Source organism: Acanthamoeba castellanii (assembly GCF_000313135.1).
Source record: "Acanthamoeba castellanii str. Neff unplaced genomic scaffold scf7180000084669, whole genome shotgun sequence".
Lineage (NCBI taxonomy): Eukaryota > Discosea > Longamoebia > Acanthamoebidae > Acanthamoeba > Acanthamoeba castellanii.
The window spans coordinates 827,708-849,031 of NW_004457554.1; the positions used below are offsets into that span (position 1 = coordinate 827,708).

Here is a 21,324-nt window from a genome sequence, read left to right on the forward strand (position 1 = left end):
AGGGAGAAGTACTGCCGATGTCTGCCAGTTGGCGCTGGTGGTCCTTGTCTAAGTCAGAAAAAAACCGGTCAGCTAAATAAGGTAAAGCTGAACGGATAAAGAAAAGAAGAGAAAAAAACGAGTTTTTCCCCTTCAACCACAACGTTGGTGGTTGGTGGCCTGCTGTGGCGTTCTCCGTTCCGACCTTTGCCCATTCACCGCACAGCTCGGGACACTGGCACTGGCGACGGGCCCACACTACACCACAACCCGGAGCAGCAATGGGCCGCATTTTGGACTTTCACAAGCGTAACTGCTTTGCCATCCTCGTGCAGAGCTTCTTCATTCTGGCCTTCATTGGCGGCTACATCGCCTTCCTCACCACCTTCCTCAACCAGAACCGTGACCAGGTAACCTTCTCTTCATCTTCTATCTTCTTCATCTTCCTCTTTTACGAAGAAACACGGCGACCGGCGTGAAGAGCACGTTAATTAGTTCGTAATTGCGTTTGTGTTCCCTGCGCAGACACAAGCTGCTGAGTTTTTCCCCAATCACGCCTACGACCCGGCCGACCTGGTGGTGCTCTCCGTCTCTGTTATTAGTACGCGCTTCCTCTCACTGCCCCCAAGAATGTGTTCGTTTTGCACTCACAATAGCAATGTGCATGCTCTACACTACATTCTTTTTTTGTATTATCCTATATTATATCTGAAATATATATATAAAAAGCTATCAGCCCGGTGGACTACAACTGCAAGGTGACGGTGGACATCGAGTCGGTGCCAGATAGTTGGATAGGCTCCGACAACACGCTCAACCGCACGTTCACGATTGGCATTGGGCGAGAAGAGGTCGTGGTGAAGCCCAGCGGCAACTTCAAGCCCATCACCACCACCGTACGCGGCCCTCCTTCCCTCTCCCCATCGTGCGCACTGAGTGTCCAGCGCCACGACTGAATGTGTGCATGCATGCATTCTCCAGATTCCGCTGATCAAGGGCGCGTTCGACATGTACCCGTTCGACCACTACGACAGCGAAATCGCGGTCTACGTCTACACGGGTCCCACATACAGCAACAGCTCCACTGAACTGGCGCTCATCGTCAACAAGGCCATCTCCTACGGCTTCACCTTTTCTGTTGGTGCGTCGTTACCGTGTGTTTTGTGGAGTGTGCGTTTTGTGCTGACAAGTCCTACATACGCTGTTCGCAACAACAACAACAACGACAACAGGCGATCAGCCAACATTCCAGGACATTGGAGCTACTGACTTCATGATCAACATCACGCGAACGGATGTGTTCCGACTCTACCCGGTGTTCATGATCATCGCCTTCTGGCTGGTGGGCGGCTTCTTCTCGCTCATGGCCAGCCTGCTGGTCATCTGGAACCGCGCCAAGGTCGAAGCGCCCATGCTCGGCGCCTCCATCTCGCTCATCTTCGCCCTGCCCGTCTTCCGTAACACCGCGCCCCAGAGCCCTCCCATCGGTACCGATCACACCACGCCCAGGGCCTCTTTTTGTTGGATTTATAACTCCTATTGCTAACCCTTTAACTCCTGTTGTGATTGTGCAGGCTGCACGCTGGACGTGTGCTCGTTCTATTGGGCCATGCTGTTCGTCATCATAGGCGTCATCGGTTTGATCCTGCGCTACCTCATCCAAGCGCCCGCCCCGCCAGCGGGCGGCGACATCCAGCACCTCCTCTTCAGCAAGGCTGTCGCGGCCAACCGCAAGCTGCGTGGAATAGAGGACCACCCCGACGATGTGCCCATGAAGGACATGTAGACCCACCAACACACAAACAAAGATTCCACAAAAACCACAAGTGTATTCGTCTGACAAAATGGATTAAAACTACATATTTAGGGCGAACGTGTAGACGTCTAGCAGAAGTCCTTGCACAGGCCCCTGCACTTGAGGGTCTGGCAGAAGCTGTTGATTGAAATAACGACGTCAAAAATAGAATAGGGAAGGGGTGGTTGTTGGGGGGGGGTGGAGAGGAGTAAGTACCACTTGCCGCAGCCGTGGAGGGCCTTCAACCTGCTGATGATGCAGGGAATGTTGGCGGGGCCACCGCACGAGCTGATGGCAGCAGCGACGCCCACGGCGCACTCGGCCTTCTTGATGATGTTGCACTTGGACATGATCCTCAGCTCATGCTCATCCTCAGCGATGAGGTCGAGCACCTGGGCGGGGGCGTCGGGCAGGCACTGGGCGGCGCACGAGGTCATGTTCTTGAAGGCGCCGTTGCAGCTGCTGTTGTGGAGAGTCAGTGTCACATTCATCTTCAGAGCGCAGCTGAGCGAACGTACGCCTCGTTGGCGCAGCCCTGGATGCAGGCGGTGTCGAAGGTGTCGCAGCTAACTGCAGGTGGTCGAAAGAGTGTTGTAGTGAGTGTGGGTTGTTGTTAGGGAACAGGTTCACCGTGTGGCTCGACACGTACTGGCGCACTCCAGAGAGGCGGAGCAGGACATGTCCTGGGCGCAAGCGTCAAGCTGGTAGGCGCACTTGGTCATGATGCAGTCGTTGGCCTGCGCCACGGCTGGAGGATTGTAACAGTGTTAGAAGTGAAGACCTGAAGACCTGCACGTTGGTGTGCCGGAGGTGATGGTGATTGAGTGTGAAGGGTACCGAACAAAGCCGCCAGCAGAGCGAAGAGGGCAAGAGTGAAGCGCATGATGGGCAGTGTTAGAGGCCTGGGTGTTGGGGACGGGGTGTGGTAATACAAACCGAGTGCTAGGCCGACGCCTTTTGTACGGCGTGACGACGATGAACTGCCACTACCACGCCCAGTAATATCCGACCACCAAACTGCGTGGTGGCCGGTAATTGTGCGGTTTCGCCCGCGGAAACGGAAGAGGAGGGACTGCGGCAATCCTCGTAGGCCCTTTCTCTGGTCTTGGACGAGTTCGTAGCCCGTTTCTCTCGAGGACCGGCCACACCACCTTGAGGTTACCTTAATGGCGCTGCCGGCCGGTTGGTCGGTTGTGTAAGTGTACAGTTATTCAAATATGTGCATCATGGACACCAACAACGTGCGATGGCACCGGGCTTAGAGAAGCACCACGCTGAAGTTGTCGCCGGCGGTGACGGCGAACGGTCGGCCCTTGTTGCCAAGCCCACCTCCCAGGCGCTCGGCGCGGGTCAGTGCGTCTCCGTTATGTCTTCCTATTCGACTTCGCTTCGTGTTCCCCATCGCGTACACGCCATCTTCCGTGACAAACAAACTAAAGAAAACCGCGGTTAAGGTAAGCAAGTCGCCGGCCAGCAATTGAACTCAACGCACGCACGAAGGCACCACCGTACACGCACGCCAGGTACCTGTGATCATCGCCGCCGGCCATGGCTATCACCTTCTGGTCCTCCAGACCGGGCACGATCGTGGGCTGCCAGGCCGTATCCTTGCTGCCCAGGCTGGCTCGCCCCGTGCCAAACGTGTAGCAGCATCCTTCCTTAGTGAGTACCAGCGAGTGCCACGTCCCCGCTGTTCCGCCGCACACGCCGCACACGCACCACCGCGCACACACGACGCAAGCCAACAGTTGGTGATTGTATTCGCACATCATCATTGGGAAATGCAGGAGGAGTGCGCACTTGTGATGGAATCGATGGGTTCGCCTTGCCCCACCTTCAGTGGCGTGGGCAGGGATTGGTTCGATTTGTCCTTCCGGCCGAGCTCGCCGTGCTCGTTCCGGCCCCACGCGTAGAGCTGCTCATCATGTTCGCTCACTGCAAAAGAGTGACTGCCTCCGGCGCAGATCATCCTGATCCGTGTCGTCTCGAACGCTGTCCGAACTCTGCGTGAGCCGTGTGTCGTTTGTGTGTCCTGTGTTGTGCGCAGAACGCACCAGCGATCGGCTTGGGTGTCATCAGGCACGCCTCGTCCCCATGGCCCAGCTGACCAAATCTACCCAAACCACAAGAGTAGATCCTGCCTGCCCGCGTCAAGAAAAGCCTGCGATGTATCCACCCCAACCCAAACCACACACAATCGAACGCCCAATCGCAATTTAGCTGCAAGAAGGCGAGGTCTGAGGTGGAGGAGGGGGAAGGCTCACGTGTGCATGTCAGAGCTAACATCGACGATCTCTTCGTCGTTGAGTGCGTCCACCTTTGATGGCCAGTGGGGAGGGACAATGAACAATGAGCGGCAGCGTCGGGAACTTGGGTCGCGCGCATTGGGTGTGCACGTACGATGACAGGCGTCACGGGCGACGTGTTGGTCCCCAGACCGAGCTCTCCGTTTGTGTTGCTGCCGAAGGCGAACACCTTGCCCTGGGGAAGCGATTCAAGCCCGGGAAGGCAAGGTGTTGGGTGAAGACCGCACCCGACACACACGACACACTCAAGAGAGGAATAACGCACCTCTTTGGTAAGTGCAAAACTACAGAGAAAACCGGCCTCCACCTTAACGATGTGCTGATGCTCTGATTCGCGTGCGTGTCACTGTTAGTGAGGTGAGCGCGAGCAGCCTGCGTAGCAAGTGGCACCGGCTTACCGAGCGAGCTCACGAATTCGGGCGATCGACACGCGTGCACGCTGTGATTCAAACCGAGCCGCCCCTGGGCGTTGGTCCCCATCCCGTAGACGCGGCCCGAGCTGGTCAGGAACAGGCAATGACTGCCTCCAGCCGACGCAGAAACCACCTTGAATGAATTGATGAAGACGAAGGAGAAGAAGACCGGTCGGGTGTGGCAACACGCGCTGTTGGTGAGCACCACTGCACCACGAGGCCGCCACTGGCGGAGGACAAGGCGCAGTACCCTCTCGCTGCGGAGTGTGGAGAGCCAGACGAACTCTGGCCGGACGTCCTTTTCGATGGTGCCGACGCAAAGGGCTTGGCTCAGCCGGAAGGGAAAGAGCGGGTCTCGCGCCACGTCCCGCCACCGCCTGTGGAGGCCACAGAGGCGTAAATAGAAATACAGTTATTTTTTCAATATATAAGATATATAATATTCAAGTCGTTAATTATTGCGCTAATGTGGTCTACCGGGCTAATGAAGCAGAACACGCACCGACAGACCAAAGCAAAGCGGGAGAGGTCGGTGATGGACATGTCCGATAGACTAACAACCATACTCATGAGCTCCTTGCTCTGGAAGACCTCCTCTTCCACTCCGCCCTCTGTGCCGGGTTCGACAGTGCTGATCACCGCTGAGGTCGCCGCATGCCCCATGTACCGCGGGTTCTCCGTTTTTGTGTTTCCACTCCTTGACGCCCAGAACCCGGGTATCGATGCACCGTCATTTCTCTTCTTTTTCCTTTTCTTCTTTGCCGTGTCTGTAATTTTGTAGACAACATAGCGTCGACAGTTGTGGCCCAAGGCGGGAAGTGGAGATACAGCGCAAGACGGGAGGAGTTGTCTTGTCGGTCGGCAGCCTGCGGTACGGTCTGCTTTTGTCCTCGCAGCATCGTCATTTCGTTTAGTGCCAACCATCTGACTCGAACCGTGGATCGATCCCACCTCTTGATTCGATCAACATCAGGAATCGAATTGATCCGATTTAATCATAAAGATGGAGGGAAAGGTTCTTGAGACAGAGTACTACGACCTGCTGGGTGTGAGCCCTACGGCCACCACGGCGCAGATCAAGAAGGGGTACTATCAGGCCGCGAAGGTTCATCATCCCGACAAGGGCGGCAGCGAAGATACGGTTCGAACACCATGGAGCCTGACGATTTATTTTCTGTAAATCTTGCATGAATTAATCAATTAATCCCTCCAGTTTAAAGCGATTTCTGTCGCGTATGAGGTCCTGTCCGACCCCGAGAAGAGGGAACGGTACAATAAGTACGGCAAGGTACGGCAACGTTGCGGGCGCATGCATGACTCTTTTTTTAAACACTTTTTCGATCTTCTGCAGGTGGTGTTTGAAAAGGGCGATGACATCTTCTCCGACCCGCGCGAGCTGTTCAAGGACATGTTTGGTGGTGAGAAGTTCAAGGAGTTCTTTGGTGAAGTCTCTTTCGGTACCGAACTCGCTCACGCAGTCACTCCCCAAGCAAACTTCTGCCGAGGCACAGAACGCCGCACGCTGATTCCTTGTTACAGAGCACTTCTCGGCCACCTCGGACCCTGGTGAGCAGGAGGCGCACCGAATCATCACTCTCCGAGCACAGCTTCTCTCGAAACTTGAGCTCTACCTGGAGGGCAGCGAAGAGGGTTTGTTTTTTTCTTCTTCTTCTTCTTCAACTCTGCTCATTCATTTGTCAATGCTTTGTGCTCACCGTAACACTTTGCGTTTACGCCACAGAATTCAAGCAGTCGCTCACCAAACAAGCGGCAGAGCTGAAGGACGAGGATCGAGGCGCTGAGCTGCTCTACCATGTATATATGCCCACGCCTACCACTAGTGGTCCTCCTTTCTCATGTTCTGATGAGTTCATTACCCGCGTTTCTGCCTGGCAGGTCGGCTACGTGTATCGGTCAGAGGCCAAGCAGCACTTGGGTGGCATCGGTGGCACCTTTGCCGAATGGCGCGAGAAGGCGCACATGATCAAGGAAACCTGGGGAGCACTCAAGTACGTCCCTTGCGCCAGTTGTGTGAGTCGCTGGCCGTCAACTCATCTCGAGCGTTTGCTGTGGTTGTGGTGGTTGCGCTTGCCAGGTCCGCCATTCGCCTGGAAGTGGCGCAGCAGGAACTTCAGGCTAAGCAGATGGAGGGCGAGCTGGGAACACAGACCGAAGAGCAGGCCGAGCTCGAGGCTGCCATCGAAAGCGAAGGCATGGGTGCCCTCTTCCGAATGGGCAAGCTCGAAACCGAGAACACTATGCGAAAGGTTCGTTTGCCACTTCATCTCTTTACCATCGCCGTGTGCTTCATCGCGGGCTGCAGACGCTTCTTTTTCTCACCTTGCGCGCTTAGGTATGCGAGTCGGTGTTGGGCGACCTGGACATCTCCAAGGCCGAGCGGAGGAGACGCGCCAAGGGTCTGCGAATCATGGGCGAGATCTATGAGAAGGTGGGCGCCACCGAGTACAGGCGAAAGCTCAAGGAGGAGGAGAAGAAGAGGAAGGAGGAAGCCGATGCCGGCGGCCACAAGGGCAAGGAGAAGGCCGAGACCGAGTCATCCAAGGACGAAGCCGACGAAGCGCTTGCCGCCGAACCTCCCGTGCCCAGCAACAGCAACGAAGATATTGACTGAAGAGGAAGAAGATCTGGCAAGAGGTGGAAGAAGAAGACAATGACTGAAGCGGGGCGCGTGGAACAGGCTGCCTCTCTAGCTATTTATTTATTATTTGTTACTCCTGTGGCTCGCCTTCTGCCTTCTGTTTCGATGGAAGGGGACGCACATAGGTGCACACAAATGCAAATAATATAAATAACATTTATTTATCTAACAACCGGTGTTGTGTGTGTGCGAGACCCAGGATTGAAAGAAGAAAAGGGGAGAGAAACAGATAACGAATCACCGCGACAAGGTGGCGGCACGAACGATAACCAGCCCTGAGGCAATCAAAAGCAGGCCCTCGGCGCGGGATGGAGGATGGCGATGAGGAGAGGAGCCTCGCCAAGCCATTGGCCATCCTCGGCGCTGCAAAACGAACCATCTACCCATCGTTAGGCGCGGCGAGATTCCCGAAAGGAGAAAATGAACAGAGTAGGGGCGATGTGGAGGGAGGTGCGAAGATTGGAGAGAAGGGGACACAGGAAGTTGTGTTCATGGGTGAAGATGGCATTATGGAAGTGAAGACCACGGCCGGGCCATCATCGACGAAAGGGGCCGCCCCGAGGCTTCAGTACGCGTTCTATCGACCACCGACCAAGCGCCTCTACCGCAAGCTCGAGGGCTGGTTGTGGAAGAAGGGCGCCAACAGCGTCATCTCGGGATGGAAGCGGCGCTACTTCTACCTGAAGGACAATCGACTCTACTACAGCACCGATCCGCAAGCGGAGCCGATCAACTACATCCTCCTCACAGCAGCGGCTGCAATCGAAGCGCCGCTGCATCCCGATCCGCGATTCCCTCACTCCTTCCATCTTCGAACGACCTGCACCAAGCGCGTCTACGTGCTGGCGGTGGAGGACGCCGAGGACGTCGAGCGCTGGGTGGGCGGCGTGCGGGAGGTAATCAAACTGCTGGCCGACCGCTACTCGCTGCACAAGGACTTCATCAAGCAGTACATCTTGCCTCCAGATGAACCGCAAGAGGCGTCGTCGACTGCTTCCTCCTCTGCCGCTCCATCTTTGGCCAAGAGCGAGCGAGGCCGACCCAAGAGCACGCCCGCTCCGCTGCTGGGTCCAAGCTCGGCGCGGCCCGTCGTCGACCTCCTCATCACCCACGCGCACCTCAACACCAACCACAAGCTGGCCCACGCTGCCGGTCGCGCGGGCCTCTATCTGGAGCTGTCGCTGGGCAGGCAGAGCCTCCGCACGTGGTCCTACCATCACTCCAAAGCGGACGTCGGGCATGCGGAATCGTCGAGAGAGGTGCGAAGGACCGAGAACCACTACGACCGACACTCGCCCGCCACCTCGCCGCACATTCGCAACCTGTCTTCCGCTCGCTCGAATACGTCGCCGCCCGCATCGCCGCCATCGTTGTCGTCGTTCATGCCCTCGCCGTTGCTGTCGTCATCTTCATCGGCGTCCTTCCCATGGGCCGGATTGGGCTGCACGTTCACGGAGGAGGGCTCGGGCGAGGATATCATGGAGGGGGCAGGCTGCGTGAAGGTGGCGCTCTGGCAGATTGGCGGATTGGGTTCGGCCGACACGCTGGTAGACGAGCAATGGATCGATCTGGCGACCATACCTATGGACAAGGCCGATGAGGTCACTCTGGCCTTCTCTTTTTCCTTTGCGGTCTCTCCGCGTACGTCTCTCTCTCTCTCTCTTGTGTGTGTGTGTGTGTCGTCGTCGTCGTGTGTCGTCATGTGTCGTGTGAACTCTTGCTCCTTTCACCACTGACCGTTGGCGTTCGGCGTGTAACTGCAGTGTCAGATCTCGGACCACGCTCGAACAAATCTCAGTCCAGCGGCAACCTGAGCCCGAGGAATCATCATCCATCCAAGTCTATGGTGAGTCACCCACACGCGTGCCATTGTTCCTTCCGTACTCTGTTGCAACTCACTCACTCACTCCACTTCACTCGGCTTTGTTCGCATTTGGGCTTAGATGAAGGTGAGCGCGCCACGCAAAGCGGAGCCCGCAAAGAAGCAGTCCGAGTGGACCAAAGCGCGCGTGTCACCTGCGTCACAAAACGGGTATCGTAGCCTCTCACCGGTACACGGCGCCGCAGAGGGGAACAACCCGCAGCCGAAACCCAATCCCCGTCCAGCCGTAGAGACGACGCTGGCCAACAACTGGAAGACCGAGGTGCTGGGCACGCTCGCTGTGGCGGATTTTGCGACGCGGGGTATAGAACAAGAGGAGAAGGAGCTGGAGGAAGATGAACGAGAAGAGGAGCGAGAGCGTGAGACCATGTCATCGCCATCTCAACGCAACGGTCAACGATCCACCGAGGTACACTTGATCACCACCACCTCTTCAGCGGTTGTCCGCACGTGCGTGTGCCATTCAATTAATCACCCAATGTGTCGTGGCGTAGGACGCGCCATGTACAGTGACCATCAAGGTCCAAAAGAGTCCGCGGTCGTTCGACAAGTCAGCGCTGTTGCAAGACCGGGGCATCGCGTCCACGTCGATCCCCATGCGACTGGACACCGGCGACATCGTGCTCTTCGACAATTCGCACATTTTGGCGTACGGAACAAAATTCTTCACCATGAGCCACGTACGCTCTCTCCGCCCACACTACTGCCCACCTCCGCCCTCCGCCCCTTCGCCTGCGACCGCGCGGCTGATAGAGCGTGTGTTCAACAGTGGGATCATGTGGCGATGGTGGTGCGCTGGTGGAACAACGAAATCAGACTTCTTGAAGGTGCGCACCGGTCCCTCCTCATCATTGCGTGAGCGACGATCTGACAATCGTTTTGCTCCTTGTCCCTGTCTACCAGCCACCCTGGAGGGTGGTGTGGAGATGTACAATTTTGACGATAGAATCGAGTTACTGCGAACGGTATCGAAAGTCGCTATACGACAGCTCTCGGTGCAGAGGACGCCCGAGATGATGGACGCAATCTACCGGTAGATCACCTCTACCGCCCATATCGTCTTTTCCCCGCCTTCTCATATCCTGTGTTGCTTACGTCACCGGTGGCCAACAGGTTCATTGATGAGGTGCAGGGGCGGCCATTTCAAAAGAACCGACTTTCCATGGTCAAGGCCTGGAGCGGGCTCAACACGTACGCCACCGTCACCACCTCGCTCATACGCGATGCCTGCCGTAGCGCCGCCGCGAGACTCACCGGTGCCCGCCCACCGCTGCAGGGAGGAGGACTTCTCGTCGCTCTTCTGCTCGGAGCTGACGGCGGCGGCCTACAAGCGCATGGGCCTGGTGCGTGACTCGTCCAAGTCGAGCAACAACTACATGCCCTCGTGCTGGGCGGGCAAGGGCCGCACGGAGGACACCCGAATACCGCTCAAGCCCAGCGTGCGCCTCGAACGCAAGGTCGTGTTCCCCATCACCAAGTAGCGAGAATAATAGGCATGCGGGGTTACGTATGTAAATACAACAAATCAATTTTATTTGTTATCAATCTCGAAGAAATGTACGCGGAATCTGATCAAAAACAGGTGAAGCCACCGATTTTTTGCCTCTTGTTCATTCATTTACTTCAACCACAAGCCAAGCACCAGCCCGTACCGCTTTGTTGTAGGTACCACTCTTATTCAGCCCATTTTTATTTTCTTTACTCACCATCGTTTCTACTCGATTTCCGCTTCGTTCTTGGGGCGATTAGGGCGAGATGGAGTTCAAGCTTTCGTGGGCACTGGTGGTAGTACTGGTGGGGGTGGGCTTGGGCTACTTCGGCCGCGGCATCATCGCCCACCTCAAGGCTCCGGGCGCTCAGCAACTCGCTGGTGCCGACTACAGCGCGCCCTCTTCGTGGGTCGGCTACCGCTTCGCGCAGTGGGCCGATCGAGGTACCCCACACCCCACTTCAACACACACCGCACACACACCACACACACAGTAACGCGAACGCTAAGTCTGACGCTTGATGCAGTGCTGATGTATCTGCGGAGCAAACTGGTGCCGCCTCCCTACATGGCGCTGCAGCTGGCCACTTCACACTTCACCTCTCAAGCGCTACATCTCGTGGCCAAGGTGCGCCGCTGTTGGTCTGAGCTCCGATTTTAGTCCCCGGTGAGGGCATGATGCGCTCATGCACACGCTTGCTCTCTCGTTTCGCCAGCTGGGGATAGCCGACCTGATCGGCGATGGCAGTAAGACCGCAGGCGAGCTGGCCAAAGCCAACGACGTCCTCGAAGAGAATCTCTATCGCATCCTCAGGTGCACCTACGCGCACACAGCCCACGCAGCCCACGCACACGCACACGCACGAGGGTGAAGAGGCGTCTTACCTGACGGTTGGTTCTCAGGACTCTGGCCAGCGTCGGCTACTTTTATGAAGACAAGCCGCGCTCCTTTCGCAACACCGAGCTTTCGTCCGTGCTTCGGTAACTGGCGCCACCGACCCACTCGCCCATGCGTTCCTGTTCAGACTCTTCGGTTACTCGTTTACTTTCGTTCACAGCAAGGATCACCCTTCGACGGTGCGCAATCTAGTGATGGCCTATCACGACCACGTCCACTGGGGCGCATCCGACGGCATGCTCCTCACCCTGACAGAAGGTGTTGTGGGGTGGAGAAAGGTACTACATCTGACCAAGGCCGCCACCTTGAAGCGACGCATCGGCTCGCTTGACTTGGTTCCAATTGTGTGCGGGCACATCAGTACCTGCCCGACGAAACGTTCTGGGATTACTACGAAGACAACCGAGTGCAGAACGAGGTGTTCAACCAGGCCATGGCCGGTACGTTGCACGCCACTTTGTTTCAAACGATCCGGGCCTCACATACCCTGCCACCTCCACATTCATTAGAAACCAACGCACTGCGTGGCGCTGCCGTCATTGAGGACTACGACTTCCGCCAGTTTGAGGTGAGAATCGTGACTGCCTCATTGCACTCATTGAGATCTGTGATGATAGCTCAGCACCACCTTGCGTGTGTGGCGCACAGCATGTGGTGGACGTGGGCGGAGGTCGAGGCAAGTTTGTGAACATGCTGCTGCGGCGGTACGTGAACATGACCGCCACCATCTACGATCAGCAGCACGTCATCGACGAGGCGATCATCGAGTGGCAGGAGCGGTACGGCAAGAATGTGATCAACTATCAGGGTATGACCACCATCATGGCTCATCGCACCATCCATCATCGTTGCATCTCACGCGTTGCTTTGTGTGGCGCGTTAAAACGCGCACAGATCGTGTGTTTATGGAGGCCGGCGATTTCTTCGAGAGCGTGCCGTCGGGCGGTGACTGCTACGTGCTCAAGGGCGTCGTCAGCCAGCTGGACGATGCCAAGGCCCTCACTCTTCTCCAGAATGTGAGGCAGGCCATGCAGCAAAGTGCGTCAACCCTCCCACAATGCCAGCTCTCCTGTTACCTTGTCCGTTAACCAATTTGTGGTGGCTCACTACGCAATGGTTCACTCAGAGGGAAAGAAGCTGGTGCTGGTGGAGGCCGACTTTATCAAGCCCCACGACCAGCGGCAGATCAATCTGGCCCTGGACCTGGTGTCGATGACGGTCTACCAGGGCAAGGGCCGGACGCAGGAGGAATTCGCGCGGCTGCTGACCAGCGCCGGCTTCGACCTCAAGCGTGTGGTCGAGACGCGCAGTCCCTTCACCGTCATCGAAGCTGTCGCACAACTGCGCAATGTCGACTGAGGCAGGTGCAACAGGCGCCAAAACTGGCCGTTTGTCTCCACCACGGGGGCGTACAGAAAAGACTGAATAAAATAAAATAAATATAAATATAAATTAATCTTCTTCGAGAAGCATCAAGATGCACGCCTTCCTTGCTCGCAGACCTGTGACTCGCATAGTACGATCGTACCTTCCCCGTTGCTCCTCTGGCGGTCATATGCGTATGCCATTGCACTTGTCTCCATTGATTTAAGATGCATGCACGCAGGAAAACGAAGAGGGCACTGCATTAGTGGTGGACGCGGGGGCAGCAGCGACGTGCATCACCAATTGCCGCGACTGCCGCATCACCCTCACCGGCCGCGCCACCAAGCTCGTCATTGGTTGGCCTGCGCACCTCACCCCAAGCTTTGCTACTTGTTTCACTGATGACACCACCTTTGCCCCCAACCCGGCAGAGGGGTGCCGCGACTGTACCTTGACTCTGTCCAAACCAGTGACGACGGGCACCGCCGAGGTCATCAACTGCCAGTCGGTGACCGTGCACCTCAACCATCACATACCCACCATCCAGGTGCCAGATTCTCCCACCTTCTCTTTCTTCGCTTTTCCCCCTCCCTCGCTTCGCTTTCGCTTTCGCTCTTTGCCCAACCGCTGGCACCGGTGATCATAGGCGGACGGGTGCACGGGCTGTGAGCTGGTGCTGCGAGACAGGCGGGGCTTCCACGCGCTATACACCGCCAAGACGACGCAGATGGTGGTCACCCTGCCCAATGGCGAGGCCGACGGCCAGGTCCAGCGCTACGAGCTCGATTATTCCGATGGAGAGTGCGTGGCTCCCGCCCTGGCTCTGTTCATCTTGCCGAGAGTCTCACGAGCTTGAATCTTTGCGCATGTGTGTGTGGTGGTGCGTGTCGTGTGTGCGGTGGTGCGTGTCGTGTGTGCGGTGGTTACTCAAAGGCTGGAGTTGGATCAGTTCATCACTCGCTTCGTGGAAGACAACGCGCCGCCGCTGACCGAGAGGGTCATCAGAGAAGGCGCCGGCTACCCGACCACTGTTCGGGTACGTGCCATCAACAGCCCCCCCCCAAACTGGGTGGGCGATGGTCTACTCAGTCTTCCGAACTGACTCTGGCCGCCGCGCGCCTGCAGGAGAAAGAGATCAACGACGCTCGAGAGAGACAGCTCGAGGAGGCCCTCGTCAACTTCCTCGACTCAGAGCTGTTCCCCAACCCCGCCCCCACCCCCAATCGCTGAGCGAGCGAGATCGAAGACCGGAGGAGGTGGGAGTGTACCCCGCCCCGCCCCGCCCCGCCCCACTGTACACAGCCTACTACTACTACTACTGCCGCCGGCCATGGTAGTACCAATGACCAACCACCACACCGCCCCCCTTGGGGTCTGCGGTTCTCCCCGGCCGCGGGCGCGAAACGTCGTTGGCTCGCTTCGTGGCATGACCAATGCGCGACACTCCGTTTGTTGGAGCTGCTCTTGCGCCTCAGCTCACGGCCGCAAAGTCGAAAAGAGAAAAAGAGAAGCAAGTGCGCAACACACGAGATGGGGCTGGGGGTGAGTGTCGAGGTGCGGCGGTGCGCTTCGCTGTCGGAGGACGAGATGCGGCAGCTCTACGGGTTCAGCAACGAACTGATGGCCGAGTCCGCCGACTCGTTCCTCAACCACATGGAGCAGTACGACCTCGCCTTCATCTTTCGCGAGAAGAGCAGCACCAGCGGTGCCAAGAAGGCATTGGGTCGTCTCGTCGGCCTGTCCGTGTGGCGGACCATGGACACCGACAACTCCTGGGTAAAGGTCATCGTTCAAGGTGCGAAGATCAAGCTTTATTAGCAATATGACTATATTCATTATTAAATTTGAAAAGGGCTTCAATTTGATTAATTTTTATTTTTAATTTGCTTCTTTTAGAATATATTTATTTATTTATTTATTTTGGATTTTTGCAGGCAAACTGCGGATCGTGCACGAGTACCGGCGACGGTCGTTGCACGTGGTGGCCTGTCTCTTGTACTACGCGTGGAAGCAGCTGCGCCACCCGCTCACCCGCTTCTTCTTCTTCTCGATCGCGAGCGTGTTTAACTACGTCTCCATGAAGCGGAGCGTGGGCCGCTACTACGTGCTCAACAACATCCACCCGCCCGAGGAGCGCGCCATCGTCGCGCCGCTCTACTCCATTCTCGACCGGTACCGCTCGCTCGCACGCACGCGCTCCATCACCACCTTGACGAGTGCCAATCGTGTGCGTGTGCGGTCGCGTGTGTGCGGTTGTGTGCGGTGCAGGGCGGTGAAGGATGACAACTTCGAGGTGGAGGAGGGCACGGGAGCGATCAACGTGCACGTGGTGATCCAGCCGGAGACCTTCGCCGAGTACCCTGAGTCCTACTTCGACCTGCCCGAGGCCCGCGAGTACATCGCGCTCAACCCGCGGTACCGCGAGGGCTACGACCTCAGCTACGTGTTCCCCTTCTCCCTCGCCAACGTGGTCTCCATGGCCCGTCGCTGCTGGCAACAGAACCGGCAGCCGCCGCGCAGCGCACGCCACGACATCCAACCACTGACATGCCCTGCTCCCTCAACATCTTCTTCATGATGATGATGACGATGATGATGATGCGGCGTTATAAACAACTACAACTACAGAGTTGAGTGGTAGAAGGGGTGGTACAATAACAAAAAGGGAAGCAGAGCAGACTAGACAATGACGGCGGTGGCCTGTGGGCGGGTGTGCTTGTGGTACTGGTCGAGCGCTTGTGGCATCCAGCGCTTCAAGAGTACGATTCTGTCGGCGTTTGGTGGGTGCGTGGACAGGTACTTCAACACTACACGACGCCGCGCGCGCACAGCGAGGAAGACGATCAGCGCATCAGCGAGAGTGTCAACGAGAACGAGAGCGTAGCGGGGCTTACTTGAGGGCGAGGCTGCAGAGAATCGGATCCATAGATCGACGGCGTTCGTGGGGTCGTAGCCCGCTTCGGCCATCAGCATCAACCTGGTGTGGAGTGGTCCGACGACGTCGATCGAGCAAGTCGCACACGACCGACCGACGTGAGGAGGGCTGAAGCGGTGGAAGGTGGAACAAGTAGATTGTTTTTGAGGGGAGAGACTGTTGCGGTACCCGATGAAGTCGGCTTCGTGCTCGAACTTGCGAGAGAACGGGAGTGCAAGGAACAACGTCAAGAACTGGCGTAGCTGTGTGGTTGTGTGTGTGTGTGTGTGTGTGTGTGTGTGTGTGTGTCGTGTTGTGGTGCGCGTTAGCAAAAAAAGGTCGCGCATGGGTTCGAACGTTTTGAGGCTCTAGGTACGGACCTGGTTGATCAACCAGCCGGGCTCCTCCCGCGCGATCAAGATGGCGGTGAGCCAGCCCAGTGCTCGTTCCCAGCGCATCTTACTCCATTTCTCGGCGCCATGTCCTGGTTGCCGATCAGACACAGCGTGTGGTGTGTGCGTGGTGCGTGCGTGTGCGGTGGTGCACAAGGGAGCACGTACGGGCGACGACGTGCCCGACCTCGTGGCCAAGGACGGTGGCGAGGCCGTATTCGTCTTGCGTGACGCTCAGTATCCCTGTGAAAACGCACACCTTGCCGCCGGGCAGCACGAACGCGTTCATCTCGTCCGACTGAATGACCTGTGTGCGTGTGCGGTTGTGCGTGTGCGGTTGTGCTACCGTCAGAGAAAAAGAAGAAGAAGAAGAACGAGGGCTTACCAAGAACTCCCAGTGCAGGCCCTGGAGATCGGTTTGCTCTATGATCCTGCGTCCAATCCTCTTGACTGCGAGAACCAACTGCGTTGCGACAAGTCTTAGACCAACGCGATATCAACATTGTTCTTTCTTGGTCGTGCGTCTGCCGTGTGTCGTGTCGTGTCGTGTCGTGTCGTGTCGTGTCGTGTCGTGTCGTGTCGCGTCGCGTCGCGTCGCGTCGCGTACTTCGTGGTTCTCGGGGAGGATTTGGTCTTTGTACTGTTGTTTGAGGAGGTGGAATGAGGCGAGACCCATTCTTTGCTCCTCCTCCCGCGACACGTCCATCATTCGCCTACGACCTGCCAAGACACACACCCTGCATCAATTCCTGCGTCGCGTGCGGTGTGCGCGTCGCGTGTCGTGTCGTGTTGTTGTGTGGTGCGTGTCTTGTGTGCTCGATTGAAGCAGTACCGCTGTGGGGCACGATGTCCTGGTAGTACTGCCAGTACCCGTACCCGCCCAGCGGGATCGCCAGCAGGAGGCCCACGGCGAACGCCAGCCGCTTGGGTCGCTTCTTCACTTCCTTTTGCACCTGCGACCAAAACGTGCGCATCTTCACTGCACAAGGCCACGTTACATTATTATTTAAATTTACATTTATTATTTATATATTTATATTTATTGTCTTATGCACTATTATTAATTTAATGAATATGATCCAAAATAAAAATTAAAGGATTAATGGAATGCATGTAAGAATGGAGGTGGGACGAACGATGATGGAACTTGTGGAAGTAGCCGCTCTTGTGGCGTCGTTGGATCAGTGCGCTGGGTAGCGTTCCATGCGAGCCCACAAACGTACAGTTCAAAATCGCTCCCCGATTCGCGATTTTGTGGTTGGCGGCTCGCAACCCGGGCAATGCAGCAGTGGGGAGAGCTGGCAAGGTCCGCCGCGTGGTGGCGAGGATGAAGCGTTTGGTGATGCTTTGTTGAGACATCGTGGCAGTGGCCGGTGGTGGTGCATTTGAGGTAATGCAGCCACGTAGCAGGGAGGACACCAGAGGCCGCAAGGCCAGCGTTGCCGTGGAGGAAGAGTGGCGGTGACCCAGCCCCAGCGTGGGTCCCACAGCAGCCCTCTGGGCACCCTTCAAGCGGTGCATGCTGGCCTCCCTCCGAAGATGAAGATGAGCTGCAAAGGCGCAGGAAACGAGAAAGTGAAATGGAATATAAATTTTGGCTGCGGTGAAAAATTAGAAGAATAAATAGCAAGAGCACAGATCGTTCAGGGCGTGCAAGATGAGGCGCGGCTCGGGCTCATCTTTGGCGCGCGCACAAAGCGGCATTCCCACGGGCTCCAGTGGCGACGTACGTACCTCTTCAACGGCAATCAATCCCCGTACGACACTTTTTTTTTTCTGATTTTGTTGGTTTGTTGGTGTAGGGCACGGCTACGTTAGGGGGCGGCGCTGGCAGCTTCAGCTTCAACCCGAGTGGTGCACCCTCGTCGGCCACGGCCACTGCCTTCCCCTCCTTCTCCTTCTCCAGCACGCCACCCTCTTCTTCTTCTTCTGCTCTCCCCGCCTTTTCCTTTGCCCCGTCAGCGTCAGCCTCGCAGGCTTCTCCTTCATCACCGGCGCCGCCGCCCGCGTCGTCGTTCACGTTCGTCGGTCACAACCCCCAGCCCCAGCCTCATGAGGCCCAGCCGCAGCAGCGAGCAGCGCAGATCGGGCCGCCTTCGCCCTACGCGCACGCGGCGCCTGGCGGCGGCGTCGGGCCATCATCGCCCGCAGCAGCGGCCGGCGCGGAGCAACCGTGGGAGCCCACCTTCAAGCGCGAGCACAAGGACGAGTCGCCCGTCGGCAACCTCCTCCGCAGCACCACCGCGTGCGCCCTCCCAATCACTCTTCTTCTACATCACCATCAACTGACATTGATGATGGTGATGTTGGTGATGATGGTGATGATCATCAGGATTCTCAACAAGATCGGTCCGCGCAACTTTGACTCGATGGTGCGCGAGCTGGCCGAACATGTGACCGGGCGCTGCGTGCACGACGGCAGACAGGGCGTGTGCGGGAACGGCATCGCGGGCGTGCAGCAGCTGGAGATGTTCAGCCGCGTCATCTTCGAGAAGGCCCTCGAGGAGCCCAACTTCAGCGACGTCTACGCCCACGTCTGCCGCGCCATCTCGCCCCTCTGCCCACGCTTCGACGACGCCACCGTAACTGCCCTACTGCCTTGTTTTCTCATCATTACTGGCTGCTATCATCTGACGCACACGCACCACCGCACACGCACACGCACCACCGCACACGCACACGCACAGTTTGAGTTCTTTATGAGCTCCATGTGCGATGGTGAGGTGGTTGATTACCTGGAGTTTGAGGATGATGAGGAGGACACGGACGACGAAGGCGACGACGGCGACGACGACGGCGAAGCGGCGGCCCAGCTCAAGCAGCATATCCTGGAGCGCAAGGCCGAGTTCCGGCGGCGGCTGCTGGGCAACCTAAAGTTCGCGTCGGAGCTGTACAACTGCGGCATGCTGTCGACCGGCGACCTGCTCGACATGGTCGACTACGTCGTCGACCACGCCGAGCTGTGCTGCTACTTCATGCGCCACGCCGGCCGCATGCTCGACTTCCGCACCGACGACGCCGTCGAGCACGGCCGAGTCCAGCCGCCTTTCTACGCATCGCGCGAGGTACTCCGTGTCGCAGCCGCAAATCGATTGTGTCAACTACTGCAGTATTGACGTGTGTGTGTCGTGCGTGTCGTGTGTCGTGTGTCGTGTGTCGTGTGTGTGTGCGCTGTAGGAAGCGAATGATGCCAAGCCGTACATAGACAGTATCTACGCGCGGCTCGCAAAGAACCTGGAAGACCACAAGTTGCCCACTCGCATCAGTTTCATGATCCAGGACCTGCTGGAGGAGCGCAACAACCACTGGGAGAAGGTGCCGCCCAGTGCGCCGCAGCCGGCCGCCGAAGACCCGCCCCGCAGGCCTCCCATCACCGTGCGCCGTTCCCTCGCCGGCAAGCCGCCAGGCCCCGGCGCCGCCACTTCTCCGCCCACATCGCGCGCTGCCCACGCCGCAGCCGCAGCCGCACCGGCCTCGCCAGCTCGCCCCGCCAACGTACCGACCCAGCCGCAGTCGCCGCAGTCTCCTGCGCAGGCGAGAGCGCCCGCTGCTGCGACTACGACGGCGACGATGGAGTCCAAGCGCGAGCAGGTGCGGCTCATCGCCGGCTCGATCGTGCGGTCCCTTAAGGAGGCGCTGCAGTGGGCCGACGACAACGAGCGGCGGATGGACGCGCAGCCGGGCATGCGCACCGTGGCGCGGGTGGAGGAGCTCAACCGCGCGTTCCTCATCCGGGTGAGCGAGGCCCTCGAGCGCATGCAGCGCCAGCACGGCGAGGTGCCCTTCCTGCAGAACCTGATCGCCGTCATCGCCGCCTACGCGCGGGACACGGCCAAGACCGGCGGCGAGCGCGGACCCTACCAGCCGGCCAACATCGCGCGGCTCAAGGGCACGCTGGCCGACCGGGTGGCCCAGGTCGAGCAGGTCATCAACCAGTCCTCGAGCGCCCAACCGGCGGGAGGTGCCACGTCAGCACCACGACCCGCGGCGGCTGCTGCCCCGGCGGCGGCGGGAGCGACGATTGGTCATCAGCAGCCTCCGCCGCTGGCGGCGGCGAGTGCGCTCGCGCGGCCGCCGGGGCCGGCGACCGGTGCGATGGGCGCGGGACCGCCGCGGGAGGTGCAGCGAGCGCCTGCACACGCGCCAGCGCCGGCGCCCGCAGAGCTGCCGCCCGGCTGGGTCGACCCCGATCTGCACCAATTGACCGCAGGCCAGCCACTCGACAGGGTCTCTCTTGCCTCTCTCCGTGTTCCGTCGCGGTTGCACGCTGATCCGCGTCGTGCGTGTCGTGTCGTGTCGTGTGGCGCAGCTGCTCCGCCGATGGGAGGAGGAGCTGGTCGCCAAAGCTGCCGATCTCGATCGCCGCGCGAAGGCGGTGGCCTCCTTCGACAGGGTCTGCGTGGGGCTCGATCGCTCGGTACACGCACGCGCCGCTCTTTTCCATTTCGCGTTCTTTTGAAAGTGAGCCTCACCTCTCGCGCCGCCATACCTCTCCTCTTTCTCGTGGCGTGCGCGGCACACACCCCAGATGGCGGAACTGGTGACCAACATCGACCAAGTGACCATCGCCCAGACCGAGGTCGACCAGGGACTTGACCTCATCCTACGAGTACGCTCCCTCGCCACGACTGAATGCGGGACGTCGCACGCTAATCACGTTTCAATGTGCGTGTGCGTGGGCGCGTGCGGTGGTGCGTGTGCGTGTGCGGTGACGTGTGCCGTGTGCCGTGTGCAGCACCAAGAGAGCTTTTACGCGATCCTATGCGACCTGCAGGAGGAGGCGGAGGCCACGCTCACCGAGGGCGACGCCGACCGCCAGCGAGAGCGGAGCTACGACTCGGCGAAGGAGGTGGACAAGGGACTCCACGACGTGGAGCTCACACTCAAGGGCCTGGTCGAGGACTTCAACAGCCAGCTCGTGCAACGACGGACCACCCAGGAGCAAAAGGTGACGCGTCGTCCCTGCTCACTCCAACCTCACCCAAGCCCCACCACCCATCTTAACGTGTGTGGTGTCGTTATGCGTGTGTCGTATGCGTGTGTGCGGTACACAGGTGGTGGAGTTGGAGGAGATCCTGAACAACAGCCTGCACGCTCTGCAGTGGATGTCCGCCACCGGCAGTTGCCTGGAGCGAAAGCTGCGACGCCTCCAACGAGTCGAGACCGACCCAACCTACGCCGCGTAGGGGTGTGCAAATAAATAAATAAAAAATAGGGGTGTGCAAATAAATA

The 21,324-nt window shown here is 58.2% G+C and overlaps 10 protein-coding genes across 10 annotated transcripts; 7 read left to right on the plus strand and 3 right to left on the minus strand.

Annotated features, from left to right (window-relative positions):
* Positions 1 to 260: 260 nt before the first annotated feature.
* On the plus strand, positions 261 to 1,765 carry ACA1_116690 (uncharacterized protein; the record flags this gene model as incomplete). Its single annotated transcript, XM_004342258.1, has 6 exons — positions 261 to 389; positions 505 to 580; positions 709 to 875; positions 961 to 1,120; positions 1,212 to 1,466; positions 1,554 to 1,765. 6 exons carry the CDS (start codon positions 261 to 263, stop codon positions 1,763 to 1,765), a joined length of 999 nt encoding a protein of 332 aa, XP_004342307.1.
* A 98-nt stretch (positions 1,766 to 1,863) lies between these two features.
* ACA1_116700 (uncharacterized protein) lies at positions 1,864 to 2,657 on the minus strand (the record flags this gene model as incomplete). The annotated part of the gene is made up of 5 exons (XM_004342259.1): positions 1,864 to 1,912; positions 1,991 to 2,166; positions 2,289 to 2,344; positions 2,424 to 2,522; positions 2,612 to 2,657. 5 exons carry the CDS (start codon positions 2,655 to 2,657, stop codon positions 1,864 to 1,866), a joined length of 426 nt encoding a protein of 141 aa, XP_004342308.1.
* Positions 2,658 to 3,032: 375 nt separating this feature from the next.
* ACA1_116710 (uncharacterized protein) lies at positions 3,033 to 5,156 on the minus strand (the record flags this gene model as incomplete). The annotated part of the gene is made up of 8 exons (XM_004342260.1): positions 3,033 to 3,156; positions 3,302 to 3,464; positions 3,575 to 3,709; positions 3,829 to 3,877; positions 4,175 to 4,255; positions 4,471 to 4,626; positions 4,744 to 4,870; positions 4,996 to 5,156. The coding sequence occupies 8 exons, from the start codon at positions 5,154 to 5,156 to the stop codon at positions 3,033 to 3,035; spliced, it is 996 nt and encodes a 331-aa protein (XP_004342309.1).
* A 340-nt stretch (positions 5,157 to 5,496) lies between these two features.
* On the plus strand, positions 5,497 to 7,125 carry ACA1_116720 (DnaJ domain containing protein; the record flags this gene model as incomplete). The annotated part of the gene is made up of 8 exons (XM_004342261.1): positions 5,497 to 5,634; positions 5,707 to 5,781; positions 5,845 to 5,950; positions 6,033 to 6,143; positions 6,235 to 6,308; positions 6,390 to 6,502; positions 6,589 to 6,760; positions 6,847 to 7,125. The coding sequence occupies 8 exons, from the start codon at positions 5,497 to 5,499 to the stop codon at positions 7,123 to 7,125; spliced, it is 1,068 nt and encodes a 355-aa protein (XP_004342310.1).
* A 536-nt stretch (positions 7,126 to 7,661) lies between these two features.
* On the plus strand, positions 7,662 to 10,515 carry ACA1_116730 (uncharacterized protein; the record flags this gene model as incomplete). Its single annotated transcript, XM_004342262.1, has 8 exons — positions 7,662 to 8,793; positions 8,916 to 8,998; positions 9,096 to 9,443; positions 9,529 to 9,714; positions 9,804 to 9,861; positions 9,938 to 10,067; positions 10,148 to 10,225; positions 10,311 to 10,515. 8 exons carry the CDS (start codon positions 7,662 to 7,664, stop codon positions 10,513 to 10,515), a joined length of 2,220 nt encoding a protein of 739 aa, XP_004342311.1.
* Positions 10,516 to 10,789: 274 nt separating this feature from the next.
* On the plus strand, positions 10,790 to 12,780 carry ACA1_116740 (Omethyltransferase; the record flags this gene model as incomplete). The annotated part of the gene is made up of 10 exons (XM_004342263.1): positions 10,790 to 10,967; positions 11,051 to 11,151; positions 11,240 to 11,337; positions 11,427 to 11,504; positions 11,582 to 11,699; positions 11,783 to 11,861; positions 11,931 to 11,989; positions 12,070 to 12,229; positions 12,316 to 12,459; positions 12,548 to 12,780. 10 exons carry the CDS (start codon positions 10,790 to 10,792, stop codon positions 12,778 to 12,780), a joined length of 1,248 nt encoding a protein of 415 aa, XP_004342312.1.
* A 118-nt stretch (positions 12,781 to 12,898) lies between these two features.
* On the plus strand, positions 12,899 to 14,016 carry ACA1_116750 (uncharacterized protein; the record flags this gene model as incomplete). The annotated part of the gene is made up of 5 exons (XM_004342264.1): positions 12,899 to 12,937; positions 13,028 to 13,333; positions 13,433 to 13,587; positions 13,720 to 13,822; positions 13,912 to 14,016. 5 exons carry the CDS (start codon positions 12,899 to 12,901, stop codon positions 14,014 to 14,016), a joined length of 708 nt encoding a protein of 235 aa, XP_004342313.1.
* Positions 14,017 to 14,316: 300 nt separating this feature from the next.
* Positions 14,317 to 15,364, plus strand: ACA1_116760 (uncharacterized protein; the record flags this gene model as incomplete). Its single annotated transcript, XM_004342265.1, has 3 exons — positions 14,317 to 14,581; positions 14,721 to 14,958; positions 15,055 to 15,364. 3 exons carry the CDS (start codon positions 14,317 to 14,319, stop codon positions 15,362 to 15,364), a joined length of 813 nt encoding a protein of 270 aa, XP_004342314.1.
* Positions 15,365 to 15,465: 101 nt separating this feature from the next.
* ACA1_116770 (mitochondrial metalloendopeptidase, putative) lies at positions 15,466 to 17,066 on the minus strand (the record flags this gene model as incomplete). Its single annotated transcript, XM_004342266.1, has 8 exons — positions 15,466 to 15,593; positions 15,681 to 15,763; positions 15,890 to 15,954; positions 16,081 to 16,184; positions 16,261 to 16,399; positions 16,478 to 16,555; positions 16,700 to 16,812; positions 16,925 to 17,066. The coding sequence occupies 8 exons, from the start codon at positions 17,064 to 17,066 to the stop codon at positions 15,466 to 15,468; spliced, it is 852 nt and encodes a 283-aa protein (XP_004342315.1).
* Positions 17,067 to 17,749: 683 nt separating this feature from the next.
* ACA1_116780 (MIF4G domain containing protein) lies at positions 17,750 to 21,278 on the plus strand (the record flags this gene model as incomplete). The annotated part of the gene is made up of 9 exons (XM_004342267.1): positions 17,750 to 17,818; positions 17,895 to 18,337; positions 18,425 to 18,674; positions 18,780 to 19,157; positions 19,270 to 20,319; positions 20,402 to 20,509; positions 20,621 to 20,701; positions 20,828 to 21,040; positions 21,147 to 21,278. The coding sequence occupies 9 exons, from the start codon at positions 17,750 to 17,752 to the stop codon at positions 21,276 to 21,278; spliced, it is 2,724 nt and encodes a 907-aa protein (XP_004342316.1).
* Between the last annotated feature and the right edge of the window lie 46 nt (positions 21,279 to 21,324).